Below are 22,997 nucleotides of genomic sequence, written 5' to 3'. Positions count from 1 at the left end.
ACGCAAACTAACTTGAATTGGTCGATTTTACTGACTGTGAAATCCTTGCATCTAATACTTACAAAGAGCCACTTATAAGCATAAAGGTAAGCGCCAACGTCAAGCCATTTTCGTTGATTACTTGAGGGTGGCAATCTTCTAACGAGGGCAGAAGAAGGCTATGTCCATATTCCAAGGGACTGGCATTGACAGCAACATAACTGGAAATCTGTTCAGACTCTGCCTCATATTTCAATGAAAAGAGTATTTCCTCTTCCTTCAGGTGAGTAAAGTTAAACAGGGTAGGATCGAAGGGACAATTTATCTGCTGAATGGCTTGCGGTTTTCTGCGTAAAGAAGCTCTTTCCTCGTTAACCTAGCCGAGTAAACTTAATTAGATGAAAACCACACAACTGGTTGATAGAGAAATTCGGAAACGCACCAAGAAACCATACTACATTTTTCACTAATGCATCTTACAATGCAAGTTGCACCTACCTGAACAAAAAACCCGTATTTCCCGGGCAGAACCTTAGCGTCTTGAATATTTAAAGCATATCGAAATACTCCTGAAGACTGAGCATTTTCCCACCTCTTTTTTAGAAGTGAATCTAGCTTCGTTTCTGTGCTATGATTCAAATTTAGATTAATATCTCCACTTCTATAACAAAACTGAGGAACGTTTGGCCATTTAGCCATAGCATAAATTAATGGAGCTACTCAAAATTCAACGATTTGAAATCACAACGTAAAGCATCCTTAACAAGGATTAGCAATACTGAATGATTCCATATCATATAGTTCTTATGTTTGCTTCTGGGGCCATATAACGATTATTCTTTAAAACTTTAATATAGTGTACCTATTTCTAACGCAAACTAACTTTGCAAAATTTGAACGTAGCACCGAGAGAATGAACAAAAGAATTGCCAATTACGAAACAGGAACTTCATTTACTATTCGCAGATGTTTAACGAGCGCGAAATATGCATTATTACAGCAAGAGCTAAACTTCGTATTAATGTCATACTCTCGTATGAAACATTTATAATTGATTTGAAGCAACCCTCAAATAGTCTAAGACTATATTCAAGAACTTGTTCACAACTCAAAAACTCACTCCTCATGAATTTAATTTGTTAGTACCTCGATTGCTAGCGTAATTAGCATAAAAACTCCTCTTGAACCTTTCGTAGACGAGGAGCAACCTGTTTTAAATGTATTATAACGAAGGGCTAAAACCTACACGTAAATTAAATTGTTAATAAAGTACTAATCACACATATTATAAATACTAGTTTGCATCTTGACTAAATAAATTGTGGAATGTATGTTTCATGATACCAGAAATGTTACATTTTCTCTTTTGGAAATTGGTTTTTCAAAATTTATGAAATGGAATTAGGGCATAGATTGCTTTCAAATTGGTAATAGCATTGAGGATGGTTGAAGTTTCAATGGCATTAATTGTACACCACACCTACCTAGATAACAATAGTACTTGCTTATCATATTACCTTCAAAAATGTTTGTACCCTTTCTATAGTTTAAGTTTTTTAGGGATAGACACCAAAACCAGAGTGGTTTTATGACGTATCCACTTAGTCATCGTGCAACACAATATATTTGAATATATTATTGAGAATGACAAGAGGATTTTTTGAGCTGCTATGCTCTCTAGGTATTGGTGATTTAGGAATGAAACCAAGACATTCCCTATAAATAATTGCTTAAAATGAGAGAAATTTAATAATTTTCCATCCAACTGTCAACTAATATCCTACTCAAGTCATCACCAAAAACATGGCACAAGCTGAAAGTAACCTATTCGAATAAGTAAACACTAAATGGAACAACTTACATAACAAATATTGAATCAGAATGACAATATTTGAATTTGTTGAGTTACTGTTTCCTAAATAGGAAACAAAACGGAAATAGAACATAAGATGCAAAGGAGCAAACTTATTATTTAATAATGGACCAATAGGTGAAACAAAGTAAACATGCCATGGAAGAGATGATATATTTCCTGGCACAGTCCGCGGTTATGTTCCTTAACCAACCATCTCCTATTACTGGATGTTCCATCCAGTTCATTCTCCTTATTGTCCTCTTTTTTTAAGTGTTCTTTTTCTGGGTAGCTTCAGGCATGATGTGGTGGAAGTAGAACAAAGTGGTACAGTCAGTTATTCATTGTTTTTTTACTGGTTTTTTAAAGGGGACACTATTTAAAACAATACATTGGGACTCCAGAATATGGATGGGGATGTTAAAAAATGTAAAATTGGATTTTTCAAAGCATAAATGGATCTGTAATGGCATTCATCAGATAAAATTACATACTTACTAGTGAGGTACTAACAGACTTCAACATTTTATAAGTCAACTCTATTGAAAACAGCGTGTGAAATTCACACATAAGCATGGTAATAAGAGAGGCCAGTTCCTTTCCCTGTGCCAGCTATGGTTTCCCAGGAAGATCTGGAACCCGAAAAATCACAATCAGCTTGGGTGGAGCTGCAGGTGCACAGACGCTTGCCCTGGAATCACACCCGGGTCCTCCGGTCAGCAGTCCAATGCTCTAACCCCTGGACTACTGCTACCCATTCATGTACGAGGGTGGTCTGAAAAGTTTCCCACCCAACAAAGATAAAAGATATTTTATCTCAAATTTTCGGAGTCGGAAACTGTTCCGACCACCCAAGTATGTTTTTTGTGTGTATATACATATGCAAACCCAGATACATACATGTATGTATGTACATATGCACACCAACAACTTTCTTTGCAGATACACACACCCAAATACATAATTTATTATCCCTCCCCGAACTACAACCTTGACGTGGTGGAAGGGATTGTGCATTCCGATGACCCCTAGAGCTGTGCTGGCGGGAGTAATAATAATTGCTCCTGGTAGGGTCACCCATGCCAGATAGGTCGAAGGTTAGGAGCCAGACGAAAGGTAGTCCACGCAGCGCCTGTTCCTCAGTGAGGCGGCTGCAATGGCGTCTGACCCCAGTGGGGCGGCCAGTAAGTGATGGTGTCACGTTAAAAACACTATTGAGGAATGCAACAGGAAACCACATGAATTATCATTCCAAAGAAACTGCGGGAGATGCCGCAACAGTAACTTATAACGGAGTCATCCGCTAATGTGCATTTCAATGCAACAATTTCAGAGCGTAAAAATCATTCGCCTTGACTGGGACTCGAACCCAGATCCCTCAATATCCGGTCGAGTGCTTTAGCCACTTAAGCTACCAAGGCGTCCTCTTAAACTCTGAAATTTTGGGGCTTTTAAAGGAACAAGATGTTATGACGAAATACCATACATACAATGTCACATGTATTCGTAGTCGTGCGCGAGGCGCCACTGTCCACGAGGTTAAAGCCAACTTTAAACACGTATGGTGTTTTCCCTTTGACAAATTCCAACCCAGCATTGTCTATACTAACCCAATTATAATTACGACTACGAATACATGTGACATTGTATGCACGGTATTTCGTCACAACATCTTGTTCCTTTAAAAGCCCCAAAATTTCAGAGTTTAAGAGGACGCCTCGGTAGCTTAAGTGGCTAAAGCACTCGACCGGATATTGAGGGATCTGGGTTCGAGTCCCAGTCAAGGCGAATGATTTTTACGCTCTGAAATTGTTGCATTGAATTATCATTCCCTAAAAAAGTTTGATGGTCACTACAGAGATTTTGAGTCCTGGCAAATATGGCACCCGGCCAAATCAGCCATGCGTCATGCCCCGCAGCGGGGGAGGCAAGGCTTCCGCGGTCGTCATCCTACGATACCCTTGCAAGGGAAAACCGGCAGCAGCAGGATACAAGACCAAATTAATTAGACTAGGAACGTGGAATGCTAAGACAATGACGAGGACAGGAAAATTGGAGAATGTTAAGCGAGAGATGGAAGGATAGTGGGGATTACTGCAGGGATAATTATAGAATAATATACAGCAGCGGGGACGAGAGCCAATGAGGGGTTGCCATAGTATTAAATGAAGAGGTAGGAAGAAGCGTAGTCAACATAGAGCAGGTAACGGATAGAATACTACTAGTGGAGATAAAAGCAGAACTGACGAACTTGGTTATTATTCAGCTATACATGCCACCGAGCAACAATAAGGAAGAAGAGGTCGATAGGATATACGATCAGTTAGAGGACATAATGGCATGTGTTCCTGCAGTGAAGCATTTGATAGGGATGGAGGATTGGAATGTGACGGTAGGCGAAGGAAGAGATGGTGACGAGGTCGGGGACTACGGTTTACGCACGAGGAATGACCGCAGGGGAGAAAGCAGTTGAGTTCTGCAGGAGACAGGGGCTAGTCATCACCAACACTTGGTTTAGACACCACGAAAGATGCAGGTATACATGGAAAATGCCAGGGGACTCAGAAAGGTATCAGCTAGATTATATTCTGGTTACACACAGGTTTAAGAACAGTGTGATAAATTCTCACAGCTTCCCGGAAGCGGATGAAGACTCTGACCACAATTTAGTTGTTATGAAATATAGCGTCCGTTTCAAAAAGATAATGCAGGGGTGGCGGGTTAGAAAATTGAATATAGAGGCATTAAATGGTTTGAAAAGGAACAACAGGCGGTAGAGGAAATCATAGAGGATGGTAAAGAGCTAAGTACTATCGAAGAAAAATGGGAAAGAATCAAGAAAGGTTTATGGAAAGCTACAAAAGACACCATTGGAACTGTTAATGCGAAAAGGACTAGGAAACCATGGATCACGGATGAGATGATTACAAAAATGGATGAGCTGAGAAAATGGAAAAATTTAAATACATCGTTAAGGGTGAAATTGGTGCGCTGTACAGCAAGGTTAAATCTCTAACGGGAAGTAAGAAAGGGAGATATATGCTAACAGTGAGAGATAAGGCGGGTAAGGTAATAGTTGACACAGGAAAGATCCAAGAGAGATGGAAGGAATATATAGAAGAACTGTACAGTAAAGAACTTCGACCAACAAAGTTAGACATTGAAAAAGAATATGACGTAGAGGAAGATAGCTTAGGTCCAGGCATAATAGACGATGAGATAGAAAGGGCATTAAGGGAGATGAAACTAAATAAGGCTGTGGGGGTGGATAACATTCCTGCCGAACTATTGAAATGTTTAGGGAAATGTGGGAGGAAGAGGCTATAAGGGCAGATTCCCAGTATCTATAAGGAAGGAATCTAGGCGGAAGACTTTGCGAGATCAAATTTATTTCCTATTCGGAAAAAGGTTAAGGCTACATCATGTGAGGACTACAGGGCAATAAGTTTGATGATAAACTCGATGGTTTCAGGCATCACTTTGTGGAAATCCATTCTAATAAATCAAAAGAGAGATGGTACTTTTTTCCACACTTTATTTTACAAGTCGACCGGTTTCGTCGCATAGGCGACGAAACCTGATGATGTCGCCTATGCGACGAAACCGGTCGACTTGTAAAATAAAGTGTGGAAAAAAGTACCATCTCTCTTTTGATTTATTAATAAGTTTGATATCCCATGCAGCTAATGTTGTTCTCAGGATCATAAACAAAAGGATAAAGAGTAGGGCAAATGATTACTTAGGGGATGATCAGTTTGGGTTTAGGATGGGGAGAGGTACATGTGATGCCATTGCAGTAATGAGATTATTAATCGAGAGGAATATAGAACACAACCAGGAGGTATTTGCCTGTTTCGTAGATTTCGAAAAAGCATTTGAAAAAGTAAATTGGGAAAAACTAATGAGTATGTTGCTGAAAAAAGGAATAGATTGGAGGGAAAGGAGGCTAATCCGCAAACTGTACATGTCTCAGACTGCTCAGGTGCGGGTGGGGAACGTGGGGAAAGGCTGTCCGGATGGGCAGTCTTAGGAAGAGGTGTAAGGCAGGGTTGCCCATTATGACCGTTGCAGAGGCATGAAAAGAATTGGAGGTAGGAATGAAGGTGGGCGGGGAATTCGTAAAATCACTTAGGTTTGATCATGACCAAGCTTTAGTTTGTCAGTCAGCCAAGGGGTTGCATTGAATTGCTTAGTGAATTGGAAATTCCGTGTGACAGGTATGGGATGAGAATCAATATTAATAAAACGAAGGTTATGCGATTTTCTAGAAAGAACAAGGCTAAGCTTAACATTAAAATAGGAGGGCAAAAACTAGAGCAGGTAAAACAGTTTACGTACCTCGGTAGTGTTTTTGACCAACACGGTCAAAGTAGTAGGGACGTAAGGAGAAGAATTGCACTGGGCAAAGAGGCTTTCACAAGGAGGAGGGACTTGATGACGGGGACGTTGAGTAAGGAAATTAAGAATAGACTCGTAAAAACTTCGATATGGAGCGTAGCTATGTACGGCGCGGAAACGTGGTCATTGAAGCAGGAGGATGGACGTAGACTGGAGGCTTTTGAAATGTTGGTGTGGAGAAGAATGGAGAAGGTGAAATGGACGGAAAGGAAAACAAATGAGGAAGTACTTGGTATGGTGGGCGAAGAGAGGGGTTTGTTGGGAGAAATCCTGTGGAGGCAGGAAAAGTGGATGAAGGGGGCGTTGCCCGGCAGTGGGATGTTGAAGACTGTAATAGAGGGGAGAATGTTAGGCAAACAAGGAAACGGAAGGAACAGGATAGGGATGTTGGACGGGATGAAGAGAGGAAGAAAGTACTTAGAGATGAAGAGGTACCTGATATAGAGTAGGATACTGGATTTTGTTTTTTTAGGAGTCACAATATATTTAATTAGTAGCTGTTTCCATCCTAAAACCTACCTTAACCAGTAGATTACCTAATAATAATAATATATGCATTCTGGATGAGCTCTCTACCTATCAAACCGACTTTCAGGTTGACCACATAGTTTTCAACCTGAAGGTCGGTTTGGGAGGTGATGTGGAGGTAGGTGGAGTTCACTCAGTACTGAGCCCTATAGGGCATGTAAAATTCACAAGTTAGCAGGGTAATAATGGGGGCCACTGCCTTTCCCTGTACCAGTTATGGTTTTCCAGGAAGATCTGGAACCTGAAAATCACAGAGCTTGGGTATAGTTGAGGGTGCCCAGAGAGGCTTGCCCGGGAATCAAACCAGGGCCCTTCAGGCAGCAATCCAATGCTCTACCCCTGGACTACCTTGACCTCTAAATTCACAAACATTAATGTAAATGCCACTGTTGTTGGACGGAATGCATAGACTGTCTGATCAAAACAAAAGAGCCCATTTTTTGTCTCCTTTATTTGTACAAACATATGACATGATTACACACATTTGGTAATTCTCAGGTTCATTACATTCCTGAGCTTACGAAACTTACTTAACGAAATGTAAACTTTCTTTACATAAATACGAACATGAATTACCAAGTCTACTGTCAAGAATTCCAGTTGCTGGGTCGAAACACAGGATTAGTGCCTTGGAAACTTCCACCGTCATTTTCACGAACTTCATTCCCATGAAGATTTCAGGTCTTCAAAACACCGACCTAAAGTGATTGCCAACTGCGTGGCCTCAGCCCTGGGAATAAAATAAGGCACTATGCATCATGCATTAGGGCGTAGTAGAGGTAGGAAGGTGGTAGCAGAATGAAGAAAAGAATAGGCTAATACGTAGGCTTTGGGTGCAGTCTACAAGAGGAAATCATATCACATCTTACATAAGCCACTACTAACGACATATCATGAAGAAAGATTGTAATACTCCAAACTAAAACAAATTATCTACACGGGAACAGCAAACCAGCACTACCGTATTAATATGTAACAAAATATTTTTCTCATTAAAAATAATACATTACAAATGAACTATGCATGATTCAATTTTGCATAATTGCTTTTTAATAATTATGATTCATGGTGCATGCGATTACGTTGATCTTTCATACGATTAATCCATAATATTGTGGGGTATCTTGGTTTTATTACTGACTGGTTTTTGAGGCGGGTGAGACAGAGGTCTTATGAGTTTCCAAAACTCAAGACATCTAATACTGATTTCAGTGACATCTGCTCTAGTCTGATAGCATTTAAAACTGCAAAAAGTGACTCTCGTGGCTTGCTGACAAGAGAAAATGCACTATGGCCACAACCACCTAAATAGAACCTGCATTAACTATTCAATAGAACTGGAAAACATTCCCAATTAAACGTGTGTAAAAACTGCATGAACAACTGATTAGAGTGCTGTTGCTTACATCATGAGGAGGACAGAAACAAATCTTAATAATACTTCCTACGACTATTGGATAGCTTATGCAGCATTTCAGGGATCCATGGCCTTAAACGAAGACAAGTCAGTCTCACAAGCGATCAAAAACATCACTTTACATACATGGGATAAACAACTGCACAATACAGGCTCACAGGGCTTCGCTTTATTGTGACTGGCTACATCTCCCCTGAGGCAACACTTTACGGAGCAAAGAAACTGACACATGATGGGAGATACTTAGCACCATACCATATACAATGGCATTCCTAAATATGATTATAAAAATTACATTTCAACAAACAAATCGCTCCACTTGGTTCATTTTGGGAAGGCAGCTGGCACTTACAGGCACACGCACAACATAGTGATCAAACTAGGAAGTTTGGTTTTGATAGGTGAGGATAGAGTTCCATCCAAACCCAAAGGCTTGCGACATTCACAGTACGATGAAGGGAACCCGTTCCTTCGAGCAAGAAGAAGTTCTACATTAACAGGAAATCACAAAAGCTAACACCTGGAGCTTCAGAGAGAAATTGCCCAGACTGGAACCAGGATTATTGAGGATGCAGCCAAGCTCTCTCCTGCCTCTAGGACACTTGCGCTGCCTGCAGACGCTGCTCAAGTCTCTTTTATTTTGTATTTTACCCCTTTTGAATTCCACCTTGGTGCATATTGATTTCCGGCCATCTTAAAAAAAGACTCGAAGCCAGTCCCTTGCGAGGTCCCCACGAAATGGGCACCTTCGATCAAACGCTCAAGCGAGTACGTACTCCCAGCTCCCAACTCAATAGAGAACATGTGACACTACATTTTGACAACCTGTGACCATTATTATGATCCAAGGCCCCAAATCCCACAACCACTCCAACAGGGTTGCTCATTCCCTGCCCAATTTAGGATGCTTTGAATACTCCAAATTCCACGCACAATAAACATTTTACCAAAGCTGAAGACTCCAACATCAACCAAAAATAAAACAGAGCTGTATTAAGCATCAACATTTTTCATCATCCATTTTTGAAATCACTCAAAAGTGGACATTTGTTAATGGCTAAGGGAATATGCGTAGCCATGAGTAATAATCAGGGGTGATCCACAGGTTACATCATGTAGCAACTAAGATATTCACAGTAATACAATACTCAATTTAATATTTCATTCAACAAGAATTCATTATTATAGGCGCGAAATTGAAAGTGAAGATTACGACACAATATCTCACTCTGTGTTCCCCAAGTTCTGATCAAAAGGAGGGCAAACAATTAGACGTACATATATTAAATCTCTCAACAGAAGAGCAGTTAATTGTGGCTTGAAATCACACTTCCCAAAATGACAGCAGTAGGAATACGAAGGTTAAAAGGTTAGGCAAGTTGCGTGTCCGCTAACATCATAGATGAAATAAATAATTGTTATGAAAGAAAAACACGGATGATACAAGGCTGAGAAGAACAGATGAATGTGCATTGCGCAGATCATAACAATTTGAACTACTTAGGATTTTTCGAGCGATTCTCTTTGCTCGCTTTCCTTCAGTTTAAATCCTGTTTCAACCACAACAGGCATCAACTGCAAATATTTAAATTGCAATTCAACCCGACTTATTTCAACAATTATTTGGTGAAACTCAGGAAATGTCTGAACGTACAAATTGCTCATTCATTCACACAATTATTTTCAATGAATTTCAACTTCGACACACAAACTGTGATCAAAACATTCGGCGCATCATACTTAATCCCACCACAAAGAAATGAAGGCAATTAAGAAAACAATAAACATGTCCCATCACTACTATCGCGAACATTGTCATCGCTGTAGAAAGCATTCGGAAGAATTGTTCAACATACATATCCTTCAATCTAAATCTGTGAAATTTATGAAACTGGTAATTAAGGATGGAGTGAAACAAGGTTGGATAATATCAACATGGTCATTCAATGTTGATACGCATAAACGCAAGAGAGAAGAACACAAGCATAGGAGAGAAGTAAATATGTATTCCGATCCTTCTTCTTGCCATTATTTCTCAGCACTGCTGGAAGAGGGACCAGTTGTAGAGGGCCCAGCAGAGCCAGCGTGAGGTGATAAAGAGAATGAAATTGAGGGCCAATGTGTCCAAATCAAAGCAGTCTTATTCAATGAAGGAGAACCATACCCAAATCAATGCACATATATCAGGGAAAGAAAAGCAGATTTTGCTGGGGCAAAGGGGTATTCCTGCTCATTCCCATATACTATGCCCCACTTAACTCTTACTTAATGAACATTTAGGGGTCTAAATTGGATTAGACTTAAAACATGCATGCGTAAGCACTTAAAATGACACTCCAATAATTGTTCAGCTTACATGGCCACATTTTAATCATTACTTCAATACACATGCTTATCTATTTACCTATAAAGAATCTATGAATGCTTAACACAAGACATCTTTCCCTCTTGAAAGGAAATTGATTAATGATGGAACGCAATCAAAGCAATACATTTTTTGGAACAAATGCAGCACATTTTTAAACATTATTTTGAACCTATTCTTACTAACGATACATAGGTAATAGAATGTGACCTTTTGGAGAGATAGGAAGTATTGAAATTTACAATCCTGGACTACCACTTTCACTGCCGAGCCAATAATGGAAAATGTTCTAACCTGTGTCATTGAGCTACGTCCATTGATTGCCATAATTTCTCCACAATGACAAATGATGTCGCTAGATTCGTTCTCAACCTCCTCTCACGAGAAAGATGGAAAACCCTGCCACCAAAACTCACTCTAGATAGCAATAAATTAATAGGTAATATATTTCATTCCCCCAACGGAGATTAGTTATCCATTAATGTGTTGTAAAATCTGCACATGACAGACAAGGCATATGCTTTAGGCCAATCTCAAACAATTTATAAATGGTAAAGTCTCACTTTTTCCTTGCCACTGGAAGTCACATTGCAAAATATTTAATGATGTAATTAGTGGATCACCCATTAAAGAGAAAAATAAACGAAATACTCGCATTTTCTCCAAAAGAGCTAAGGCCCATATGTGCTAGATGCTATCAGCAAAACTTGCACCACACATATCAAAACAATAAAATAAATTTTAAAAATATTTTCCAAAAGTTTTAATAAAATTGAGCACAGAATTCCAGTGGGATTTCTATTATCACAATATCTTTTCTGCCAAAAAGATATCCACACATGAAATTAACGGACCTGCTGATCTAACAGCATTAAATACAATATGTATATAAAAAGACTAATAAATAGTATATATAGGTAATCAGTAGCTAATATATTAAACATGTAGATATGCTGTTTCATAATATTTTTCCTAACGGTGATTCACATGGGTGATATAGTAATATGACCGCAGTAAGACTTTCATAAAAGCTGGCTGCTAATGTAATGAATAAACAAATAGTTTACTTTAGAGATTGCAACAGTTGCCCAACAGCTTCATGAACAGAGATGAAGAAACACCAATTGCAGCCCCTTTCCTCCACAGAAATCACACTGCGGACAGATCAGAATAGGATGGTATGGCTTAATACAGATCGCTGAAACATTACTGAATTCGATTTGTATCTTGTGATACTTGGACTTCTTCAAATCAAATGAAATATGAAGGGAATTCCTGAGTCAGAGTAAGGTGCAAAAATAATAACAGGACTATGAATAGAATGATCCAATGTAAAGAGGATTCATGAAGCCTAAAATTCAGACTTACTGCAACTTACTGGATTATGAATACTTATAAGAATTGGCGACAACACTCATATCAAGACTCAAAGACCAATAGGCAGGATTACTCACACATCAACTACAGAAAATTCATGTTACAGGGGTATATTTATGCAATGAGGACTATTGAGACATCTGATACAGCAACCGTACTCTCTCCAGATATGGATTACCAGTTATCGAGGAATTCAAAACCTGTCTTTGGAATGTCCTGCAGAAGAAAAGAGTATCACCATTATTAAACATTCACAATAGAGCAAATGAAAAACATCCTCTCGACGAAACTTACCCTTGACGGATTGTTAAGGTCAACATTAAATGTTGCCATGAGTTCTACAGATCCAGATGGAGGCAATTTCACTGGTTCAACGACTTTATCTTGCGACAGGGATGACGGTTTGCTCTCCGATTCGGCGCCGACTGAAGACTTTCGTAATTTACTGGCTTCTTTTTCATTTAAACGATTCAATAGAGCCATTTCTTCTTCTCGAGAACCACGGTTTTGTTCTTCCCAGCCACCTATACTTTCTCTATCAGCATCTTTGGCTTCTGCGGAGTGGACATCCCTGTTTTTCTTAGAAGGCGGAGGAGGTGGTGGCGTTTTCGGCTTGGCAATGACTGTTTTAGGTTTTATCTTGATGGCATTACTTCCTCCTGGTCGGACCAAATTTTCGCTTTCACTTCCAGAAGTTTTTGAATTTCTGCCCTTGGGCGGAAGTTTCAGAACAGCGGTTTTACTGCGTAGCTTGGAGAGAAAATTTTCTTCAGGCATTGATGGCTTGCTAATATCTTTTTCAGTGGGAGATTTAGGTTGGTTGGTTACGCTGTTTTTTATGCTTGATCCCCCAAGGACAATACTAGGAGGCTCGAAGTTTTCCGCAACTTTGGGCTTTCTTCTAGGAGGAATGGGTTTCAGTTTCGGGGTAGGAGCAGAATTTCCGACACCAATTTTGTTACAGACAACATTCAAATTCAACTGGCTTTGGGTCATCCAAGAAAAGGGTGCGGAATGCTCATCTCTCCAAGTTAAGCTCTAAAAATAAATAAATACATTATTAGCAGGAGAAATTTCACCAAATAAGTAACTTATCAGAAAGTTTTAACGTTATAATGATATTAACGCAACTATGGCCTTACCCTTCCCTTCCTCACTTCCTCATCCACAACATATTTTTCTCCTGTCTGAAGACGTAACTTAGGAAAACATTCAAAATCTGGGTTGTCCTGAGGATATGCAGCATACTTGAGCACAGCTTCCGGATGTATTATGGTTTCATCCATCACTTGCCTTTGTTCTTTCCGGCTCAGAGTTTGCCATATTTCCTCATATGCGTCCCTTTTCACTTGAATATCAGAGCTGATTCTCTTTGCCAGATGGTTTAGTGAGTTAAAATATTCCTCAGCAAGTACCTCCAATGATGAATTCATTTCCAAATAGGGCGTGTCACACCAAATTAAACAAACACCTCGACCATTCCGTCCTGTGGCACCCCTTACGGCAGCTTGATGGTGTAACAAATGAGAAGCAGAGCAAAACGGCCGCTTAGGTCGTGTTTATGAGAAATATCAAGGTAAAAGTCGTGAAGAGGTTGAAAGTGCGGAGAATGAATGCATGTCGTCGTTGTTTTGTTATTTCCGCCTTTGTTTACAAATATGGCACTAACCTGCGTTCAATAAAGCTGCTGCGACTATAGCGTGCGGAAAAATTGTATAGAAATAATAAATAATTTATGGCGAGCGAATCATTTTCTAGCTACTTTTGTGGATACAACTCATCTTTTTAGATTTGGCAATTGAAAGTTTCAAAATGCATGAAAATCAAGAAGGCTTGAGCAAAGCAATTTTTGATAAACTTAAGGAGGAAGGTTGTTGTGAAAGGTGCTGCCTACGTTACATTGGAATCAAGGATATCACCTATTACAGGAATTTAAACTTAATAAATGATAAGGTATGATTTCTCAATATTCAGTCATTTTTATTTGTAAGGCATTTGTTAAGGAACTTATTGTTTTTCCAGTTTAAAGTTGTTACTGAGGACAATGAAAATGAAGGAAAACCCTCTGCCCCCAAAAAAACGAAATTAACTCCGTGTATTGCGTGCTTGGACCTTCTTCGAGATTCTGAAGATTACAAAACAGTGAGTTATACTGCTCGAACACAAGTATATCTGTAATGTTTAGAGGGGATGTTTGTAGAAAAACCGTTGGTGCTTGTAGGGGTTAAAGCTTTGCAGTAGCAGTTACCGAGAATTGCTTTAACTGATTTTTTGTCATAAAAAGTGTACTTTTCCAGAACACGGTGTCGTTTACTCCAAATTACGCCATTTATGTGATCCCTCTGTGTGTTAGTGTACAATTAGCCTTTAACTTAAACTTTTCTTATATTTCAGATATGTAAAGATGTCGAAGCGAAGGGATATGATGCGAAATCTTTTACCTGTGCTTTGTCTCTGCCAGTAAGTCTCCAAATCAGAGAAAAGTCCGTTCTGCTCTTCCTCTCCCGTCAATTTCCCGCAGTGTATGCGATGAATGATATGCCTAATGGTAACTGTAGTAAAATATTTTACTTTGTTTTTGCGGCGATATCTTTCGCCATACCGTAATTTCTCTCTGGCAGCAGATTTTTTGCTTTCAATAAGTCGTTGCTGAGATATTTTGTCAAAGATTTGTAATCGTGTTTCACCTAGGCCTCTTATTATCTTGTAGGTTTTTATAATTATGTTAACCTAAAAGATGCCTGGAAATGGACGTATGGGGCGAAAATTGCCGAGTTGTTGAATATGAAAATGGATTTTGGACCAATACAAGACTTTTTCATTGAAGTGAATATAACCTATCCTGATGATGAGAAAGAGAGTTCTTGCTTGTAAGTTTGTGCCGTCTTTTATCCAAAAGATGCTTTTGAAGAGCTTGCAGAGATTGAAGTTAAATCTTATCAGTACCTGGTCCTACAGGTGGACACTATTGCATGGGTGCCTCAATGTTATATCACAGGTTTTATGTTAAGCGGAGACAAAGGAAGTGGATTTATATTTGGGATATATTCAATTAAGCCTTTTTATTCAAATCAGAAACTTTTTGTGTCTACTATTTTTATTGCTGAGGTCATTCAGTTTAATTTGATAATATGTTCCTCACCCTTGTGGCCCCAATTATAATCTTGATTCATTATGTACGTTTACTTCCAGACTTAAAATGCATGCTGATATTTTTGAGCGCAGGGCAAAGCATCGCTACAGGTATGGAGGTGAGATTTTCACAAGGAAGTCTGTGGAAGTGGCACTGGCGGACACCACGTACGAACGCTTCCATAGTCATTCCCCGTGTCCACCAGCAATCCCAACTGTTCCCGTGCGCTACGCTCCGGTCACCTGCTCCCAAAATTCACTCTTTGTCGCCGGTAAGCTTTAAATTTAAATTAAAACGATCGCTGCTATATTAATCAAATTAGCATTCGAAATAATACATTAATTGAAAAATTAAATAATTTAGTAATATAATTTTCCGTGTAAATTGTGTAGCTGTCAAATTAATGATCACTATAAATTTTGGTGAGCATCTCTGTAAAACTCATCCGCACATTCAGTTCAGTGCATAGTTAGAAACGTCGAAAATTTGTGCTCTTTAATTGCGATGCCATTGCAATATTATAGTTTTGTTTTGGATTTTAGACCAGAGAAGCTGAAGTTTTGCATTGCTGCATGTTATACATATGTTGAGAGTAATAATCAATTTAACTGTTGATTCAGGATGTGCAATTAATGTAACTCAGTACCCCATCTATTACCCTAATTGCATCATACAACTTAAAAACATAATTGCATGTTTCCTGGGGATGACAAATCTGTATTAATAAACAGCACTAGTTCTCATAGATCCAGTACTGCTCATCAGTTGATCCAAAAGATTGGTTCAATTCTTTTAGTTTTCTTCTGGCTGTCATTCCTTCGAGAGTATTACTTGTTAGAAATGCTGGGCTGGGAACCTCTACAAACTAGAAGGAAAATAAGCAGACTTTGTGGAATGTTCCACATTCTGAAGGGAGAGAAAGCTTGGGCAGATCTTAGGAAAGAGGCGGCAAACCCAAATTTTATAGGGAGAAATGATCACAAATGAAAGATAAAATGCTGGGCACAGAAAAGAAATTTAAAAAAAATTTCTTTCCTAAATAAAACAATTGTTGAGTGGAACACCTTAACTGCAAAAATATCCGAGCCCTTTCCTAACAGAGTGTATACTTTTAAGAATAGATGTAAGGCATATATAGTATGTAATAATTTGATTGATGTGTGGTGTATTGTATTATATGTAATCACTTAATTTTTTTTAATTTATCTTTTTTTCTTGCTGATTGATGGATGTAAATGAGATGGGGATTCGCTTGTTTTGTTAAAGAGATTTTTGTTTTGAAGTCTGGTTTTATGTATTATCTTTTGCAATTAGTTGGGACTTGTGTGCCACCTGACAATGTCTATCAGCACATGTGTATTTTTAATGATAAATAAAAATATTTGTTTGATAGCTAACTTATTCAATATAGATCATATTTAGATTCTGGAATAGGCATTAGATATTAGAGCAGTCAATTGCTATTACCTGATTGATGAATTTTTTCCAGGTCGTTATAACAAATATTCACGGACATTGAGTCAAACTCCATGGGTCATTGACGGGGAGAGGAGAGCTGAGTCATCAGTTCAAGAACTGATTGGTGAAAATATTGTCAAGGCTTTTAAGGCCCAAGGTATTTTATGTTTCACGTCTTTTGGTTCATAAATGTCAATATTATTGATTTATAAAAGTGAGATATAAGTATCATAAAAGAGGCAATGTCGAGGCTGTTGCATGTGTCAGAAAATATGAAGACATTGGTTAATGCACCCATATTTAATTATTCCGTTAATAATGGTAGTAGTATTCAGGGGAAGGAGGTGACCGACAGCTGAGGTCATTCGGCCATAGGGGATGGAAAGGAGGGTGGAGAGAAACCCGGCATCGGCATTAGCCTACTCTAATAATGAAAGGTGCCAAGGGGTCGCACAGTTTAACGTCCCGTCCGACGGACGGCGTACTCACTCAAAGTGCCCTCCACAAAGCACACCTCAAGTAGGGATCGAGATACCACTGAAAAATATTCAACACCGCGGGGGATTTGAACCCGCGCCCTCCGGGTGGGAAGCCAGTACGTAAGCCACCGCACCAATCCTGATCGCCGCCATTAATAATTCCTTTAGTGCCATTGTTAAACTCGTTTGTTCTGAACCTGTCTTAAAGTCTAAGTCTCACTCATTCTTGCAAATCTGGTGGATTTTCTCTGGACTTTATCTAATTCTTTTTGCCAAATTTTCTCCCAAGGATCCCAAATACTTGCGGCATGTTCCGAATGAGGTCTAACTAGAACCTTCACATTCATAAGGAAGGAAAATAACTATTTTGAGAAAAATATTTTTGTGAGATTAAAATGAATTGTTTACCATTCTTCCCTGCTGAATACACTTGGACGATGGAGTTATTTTTAGCTATTTTCTCCTCCCAAGTTGAGAAGAATAAATGGAATCCAGTTATTTATTTTGTTTTTGAGATGGTATGATATTTTTTAAAGCCTTTTGTCGACTACATTTGTGGCTGGCCGTTCCTTTTATTTGATTGCCTTTCTCTCGTTTTAGGGTCAAAGTTCTCCGCTTCAGGGAGAGAGGACGTAGATGTGAGGACTCTCGGGAGGGGTCGTCCGTTTGCTGTCGAGCTGCTGGACCCTCACAGGGTCAACATTGAGCCGAATGAGTTGAGGATGTTGCAGGACGAAATCAATGCTAATTCCCTGGGGAAAATTTCCATCAGAGATCTTCAAATTGTCTCCAAGTATGTTTACCCCATGGATTTGTGAGCACAACTGGGAACTGTATGCCAAAACCACATCTGTGGATACAGAATTCCGTTTATGCTCTTGGAATGTTGACGGACCAAGAGTATGCATGATGAGTTCACCTTATTCCACAAGTCGAATATGTCAGTCCACACATTCTGGGAGAGGCAATGGGGTGTTGATAAAGAGGAGAATTTCAGGGGAGGGACAATTAGGCATCTCGGATGACACGAAGGAAGCAGGGGAGTGTGTGGCGCTGAATGATGTATTGTTCAAACGCATGCTCTTGGGGTTTTGGCTATGTGTTGTAGTGTTTGGGAGTTTGGCTTCCCTTGGTCCATCCTACGAGTTACTGCCGATGATGATGCATGCCCTGATTGAAGGATCGCCGTGTCTGTGAAGTGCTGACGTGTTTGGCGTGTCATTCCAGGGAAGAGCTCTGCAAGCTCAAGTACGGGGAGGAGGAGAAAAAGAAGCGCTACACAGCGCTGTGCATTGCCTTGACGCCCCCACCCCCTGGTGCCCTCGAATCCCTCTCGGAGAAGGTGCATGACTTGGTGCTGCACCAAAAGACGCCCATCAGGGTGCTGCATCGGCGTCCCCTGGTTGAGAGGCTGCGCACGATTCACGGGGCCACAGCAGAGGTCATACCGTCGAGGGCAGACTCCGACCAGAGCGTCTACTTCGTGCTCCGGCTCCGCACCCAGGCCGGGACGTACGTCAAGGAATTTGTGCACGGGGACTTTGGACGCACCGAACCGAATCTGAGGAGTATCCTGGGGGTGGAAGTGGACATTCTGGCCCTGGACGTTGAGGTATGCGAGACAAGGCTCTTGGCTCCTGCCGTGAACCTCCTTTCATTTGGTTGCCATTAACGCGATGGCTTTTTTCAGGAATAAGTCATAATGGGTGTACCATGTGAGGTTCATCATAAAAATATTCAATGTAAGATTCTTAATTTCATGTTGGGCAAGGGAGGAAGGAGAATGGAAGTATGTCGCGTTGGGCGGAATGAATGGATGTAGAAAGTGTGCAGGGTTGTGGATGGGTTTGATGTAGTAGTTCGTACTGGTCAGTTAGTACTTTGTTAGGAGAAGTGAAGAAATGTATCATTGTTCGGGCCGTCTCCATCCAAAGCCTGCCTTAAATGACAGAATAATAATAATTTACCTAAGTATTTTGGTTTGTATGCTCAATTTATGGCCAAAGGTAATTGAAGAGTAACCCTTATTCGACTCTAATAATTGTCAATTGAATTTAGACAGAGAACCTGAACAGTGATCAAAACTGTAATCAGTCCCCTCTCGTTTGGTTCTCGTGTTCACGGTCGTGAAGGAGACGTCGCCGGTTTGAAGAAGTGATTGCTTACTCTTCAGTTTGAGATGGCATCCACCGTTATGCCTTGTCACCATAAGTATCCGTCCATCGCCGTGTCTACTAATGACAGTCAAAAGATAACCAAACTCCTCCCCCCAATGACACACAGTCCACTGAAATCCGGAAGCTGCCTTTTTACGTATTCCATCACTGTGGTAGAAGAATTGCATAGTGTGGCAACTCACAGGCGCACGCAATTGTTGGGTTATGTCCTTGTTGGTGCGTGGGCTGGTTGTTGTAGGGGCTGTTTGGTTTTCTCTTAACTACCCTTCATAAATAAGCGTACGTGCATTATGCGTGTGCCTGCTCTGCCTAAATTTTACCGTGGAAATGTATGCCTTGTGACAAATTTTTTCATTAATTTTAACAGCAAAATAATATCCAACACTTGGACGATTTATTTATTACTCGCCATTGTGTTTTTGTGGAGCACTGGTGCTTCATTGATTACTGATTGATTAACCAACAATGCCAAATACAATGGGTGGGCTATCTTATCCTGGCATTGCTTGGTCTAGTATTCTATGAAATTTTGGTGGACCACATACCTGTAACTGTCTTGTCATAATACCTAGACAGTATTTCACTGAAAATCCAAGGTCCCGATTTGCCCGATTCCTGGAGTGTCGAATCAAAACCCAATGCAAGCCTTCAAAGGATATCTGGCACTGGTGGGCGTTGTCAGAATTCTAAACTTGAAGAACATGAGCATCAATGCAGCAACCATCAAGGCTTTCACGGACACTGATGGCCATTCCACCTTCAGGATTATTGCATAGAAATTTGTGTGTATTTCATTCAAAAATTTAGAATCTTTGGTGCCGTTTTTATAAATTATCTTGCTAGTGTAATGAAATAATACTGCACTTTTTGTTTCTCTAAAAATATTTTGATTAAATGATTTTCTGATATATTATTAATTATCTGCTTCCAGGAAGTTGAGCTCGACTGGCCGAAGGAAGTTAATTGAGAGTGATTTTCTCTGGGACTCTGCAGATTATGAAGACCTTGCCTTTTCGAAAATTCCTATGTTGAGTCTCCATGTTGACCAAATAATGAAGAAAGTTCAATGGAGGCTGAAGTTTTTTGATCCAATTAAAATACAATTGATTATGATCCAGCCGCGCAATGGTCAATCACAATCCAGCCTTGTTTTGTAGAGAAGGAAATCCTTGAATCCAAGAATTTGGACAAAATAAATATGCATTAATTTGCCACAAATATCTTTGTTTTGATTTCATAAGTGCATATACTATGTGATTCATTTGGGAAATATTACTCAAGCAACATTTCCATGCAGTTTTGTGATGCAGTTGAAAGACTTAATGAGAGAGATATTGAAGGATAAACACCTCATGTCGTTCATTCCACAATATTTAGGATTGATTTTATCAGGAAGCTATTAAAAGTGACAATCAGACTATTGTCGGCAGTTCAGGCCATTTCCATCTTTAGTTCAATTGATAGGTCCATCATTGCCCATGTAAACTTGACAGGTCCCATGAAAGTAAAATAATGGCTGCTCACTAAACAATTTATTTCAGAAAAATTTAAATATAGCATTAGTGAAACTAATAATAATATGGCACTAAGTTTTAAACTATTTGTGAACATAGGCCAAAGTTACTAATTCATGTCACACCATTTCAATGTGTTTCTCTTAGCCCACCCTGGGTTATAACTGCATCACTTCCTTATCTTCCATGAAACATATGGTTAATGAGGTGCACAAAGGAATTTTATGAAGGAGTATTTGATCGATAACGGCGAGTCAAGATGGCTCAATTTGCCATATTTCTAAACTGTGTAAAAAGTGAATTTCAATCGCTTTGCGAGTGGTCCTCCAGAAAATGGGTTTTGATGGACTTTGAGAAGTTTTTTGGAGTTAGCCATCTTAGGTGGAGATTACCAAATATATGCAGTTTAAATCAGTCATAAAACATAATGTACCGTGTTTGCCAGCCCTTAAGATTCACTTTTAGTTATTCTAAAATGCAATCAGCCTTACCCTTCATGTGTACATTGGTATGATTTGGACCTATAAATTTGACGGAAAAATTCTCTTAAGTATTTTTTCCTGCATCAGGCATAGGAAATGGTAGCCATTACTATAAATGCCAATAATATCACTATTTTTGAGTCAATAGTAGACATTAGCTTTAATACAAAAATACTCCGATATATTGTCAGATCCTAGTACTTTTCGTGAATTCTGACCTGAAAAAATCAGGGTGCGTTTGGGCTGGGGAATACAATGAGTTGATGTTGAATAATTTTTGTCATACCCTGTGGCGGAACGTTCCCCAATCTTGCTGGTGGGACAGGAAGATGATGGTTGGTATTACTCCTCGATAAATGAGTCAGCCATATCCATAGTATCCATTATGTAAAATTTTATTTCATATCTAAAATAGGTATGGAAAGAATAACCTTAAGAATTGACACTGGCACCGAAATCATGAACAGATTAAGGAGAGGATTCTTCAAATATATTATATGACACAACACAATAGATATAGCTAGATTTGTAGCTTAAATAACAATAAACAACAACCATATATCACACCACCTGACTTAGAAGCATGTAATCATAGTCATTTCATGAGAAAGTTTAGAAAAGTATGACAACATTTAAAATATTTTTGAACAATTTTTCTGGGCGATAAATAATTTACAGTGAAAAATTATTCAGTATAAACATTGATAATTTTGAGTGTTAATTAGTAACGTGCAAAAAGGAAAGTAATTTGATGAATAAAATGTGCAGGGATAAAGATAGTTCATGATGGAATAAAATTGGACCGGATTGCATGATCCTTGAACTAAAAATGCATGAAAAATAACTAAAATAACATGACAAGGGCACAGTTGCTTAAAATTTCAGTGATTGAAGCGGGCATTTTCAGAAATAATTTCTAGATCAGAAGTAACCATTTATGGATATCTTTACTGGTAATAGATTTAAAAGTCTTAATGCTGTCCTTAAACTCTTTTTGAGTAGAGAAAATTGATTGGTCCCCCAGAGGAAACATTTTTATATAACCTTGATAGGTGATCTGATGTTAATTCATGTTCCCACACAAAGAGAAATTCTTCACTTTCTACGGTAGCTTATTTTGGGGGTAGTTGCCTGAGTAGGAATTTTCAAGTTTCATTAATTTTTTCCAGCACTTAGCTCGGCTCTTTAGCAATCTAATTCAGAAGCTTCATGATCTCTGTTTAGAAACTATGATGCATGTTAATGCAATAATTTCAGAGAGTAAAAATCATTTGCCTTGACTGGGATCTTGTTCCTTTAAAGCCCAAAAATTTCAGAGTTTAAGAGGACGCCTTGATAACCTAACTGGCTAAAGCACTCGAACAGATATTGAGCGATCCGGGTTCGATTCCTGGTCAAGGAAAATGATTTTCACACTCTGAAATAATTTCATTAACATGCACATTAGCGGATGACTCTGTAAAAAGTTACTGTTGCGGTATCTCCCGCAGTTTCTTTGGAATATGTAGCATGTTAATCGGACTGCCAGAAAATTCATGAATATAGTTCAAATATCTTCATAAGGCTCATGGTAATTGGCTATTTTATCATATTTTTACAGTTTTCTTCTTTTTGAACAGATAATTTAAATATCGATTGAAGGAAAATATTGATCTACAATGATTTTTTAAGCCATTGGCTTTACATATGGCACGAGGAATTCACATTGCTCAAGACATGTTCTCAAGAACTTTGAAGTCTTCAATTCACTAAGTGAAGGAGATACATTTTAAACATTCTATCAGCAGTCTTTTCTTGGCAAGTGAGCCATTTTATGTATGCCTACCCTTTCAGCCACA

At 39.1% G+C, this 22,997-nt stretch overlaps 3 protein-coding genes across 4 annotated transcripts in view; 1 reads left to right on the top strand and 2 right to left on the bottom strand.

The window, feature by feature from the left end:
* LOC139695718 (GDP-D-glucose phosphorylase 1) overlaps positions 1-884 on the bottom strand; it is a 130,911-nt gene extending 130,027 nt beyond the window's left edge. The window contains exons 1-2 of the mRNA XM_071594517.1: positions 478-884; positions 63-355 (exon numbers count right to left, since the gene is read on the bottom strand). Of these exons, the coding sequence (XP_071450618.1) occupies positions 63-355; positions 478-678 (494 nt within the window). The 5' untranslated portion in view covers positions 679-884. The remainder of the gene's footprint in view (positions 1-62; positions 356-477) is intronic.
* A 6,314-nt stretch (positions 885-7,198) lies between these two features.
* On the bottom strand, positions 7,199-13,397 carry LOC139695703 (uncharacterized protein C1orf198 homolog). Its single transcript, XM_071594487.1, has 3 exons — positions 13,059-13,397; positions 12,211-12,954; positions 7,199-12,132 (listed from the first exon to the last, which is right to left on the bottom strand). The coding sequence occupies exons 1-3, from the start codon at positions 13,347-13,349 to the stop codon at positions 12,091-12,093; spliced, it is 1,077 nt and encodes a 358-aa protein (XP_071450588.1). The 5' UTR covers positions 13,350-13,397; the 3' UTR covers positions 7,199-12,090.
* Positions 13,398-13,571: 174 nt separating this feature from the next.
* Pus10 (Pseudouridine synthase 10) lies at positions 13,572-20,381 on the top strand. Of its 2 annotated transcripts, none has more exons than XM_071594485.1 (9): positions 13,572-13,869; positions 13,939-14,058; positions 14,311-14,464; positions 14,627-14,786; positions 15,142-15,320; positions 16,539-16,664; positions 17,587-17,779; positions 18,214-18,598; positions 20,095-20,381. In XM_071594485.1, the coding sequence occupies exons 1-9, from the start codon at positions 13,729-13,731 to the stop codon at positions 20,128-20,130; spliced, it is 1,494 nt and encodes a 497-aa protein (XP_071450586.1). In that variant the 5' UTR covers positions 13,572-13,728; the 3' UTR covers positions 20,131-20,381. The 2 variants fall into 2 exon arrangements, with proteins under 2 accessions (XP_071450586.1, XP_071450585.1); XM_071594484.1 differs by having other exon boundaries at positions 15,109-15,320.
* Positions 20,382-22,997: the final 2,616 nt, after the last annotated feature.

The sequence above is a fragment of the Hetaerina americana genome, unplaced genomic scaffold, assembly GCF_022747635.1.
Source record: "Hetaerina americana unplaced genomic scaffold, ioHetAmer1.1.p SCAF_62, whole genome shotgun sequence".
NCBI classification, from domain to species: domain Eukaryota; kingdom Metazoa; phylum Arthropoda; class Insecta; order Odonata; family Calopterygidae; genus Hetaerina; species Hetaerina americana.
Note: the sequence above shows the minus strand (reverse complement) of the source record. Positions and strands in the feature narration are given on the sequence as shown.

Coding starts and splice junctions, on each gene's coding strand:
- LOC139695703 (XM_071594487.1), bottom strand. CDS start 13,349: ATGAATTCATCATTGGAGGTACTTGCTGAGGAATATTTTAACTCACTA. Junction 12,955..13,058: donor AGGAAGTGAGGAAGGGAAGG/GTAAGGCCATAG, acceptor ATTTATTTTTAG/AGCTTAACTTGGAGAGATGA. Junction 12,133..12,210: donor ACCTTAACAATCCGTCAAGG/GTAAGTTTCGTC, acceptor TTTCTTCTGCAG/GACATTCCAAAGACAGGTTT.
- Pus10 (XM_071594484.1), top strand. CDS start 13,729: ATGCATGAAAATCAAGAAGGCTTGAGCAAAGCAATTTTTGATAAACTT. Junction 14,465..14,626: donor GATGAATGATATGCCTAATG/GTAACTGTAGTA, acceptor ATTATCTTGTAG/GTTTTTATAATTATGTTAAC. Junction 14,787..15,108: donor GAGAAAGAGAGTTCTTGCTT/GTAAGTTTGTGC, acceptor GTTTACTTCCAG/ACTTAAAATGCATGCTGATA.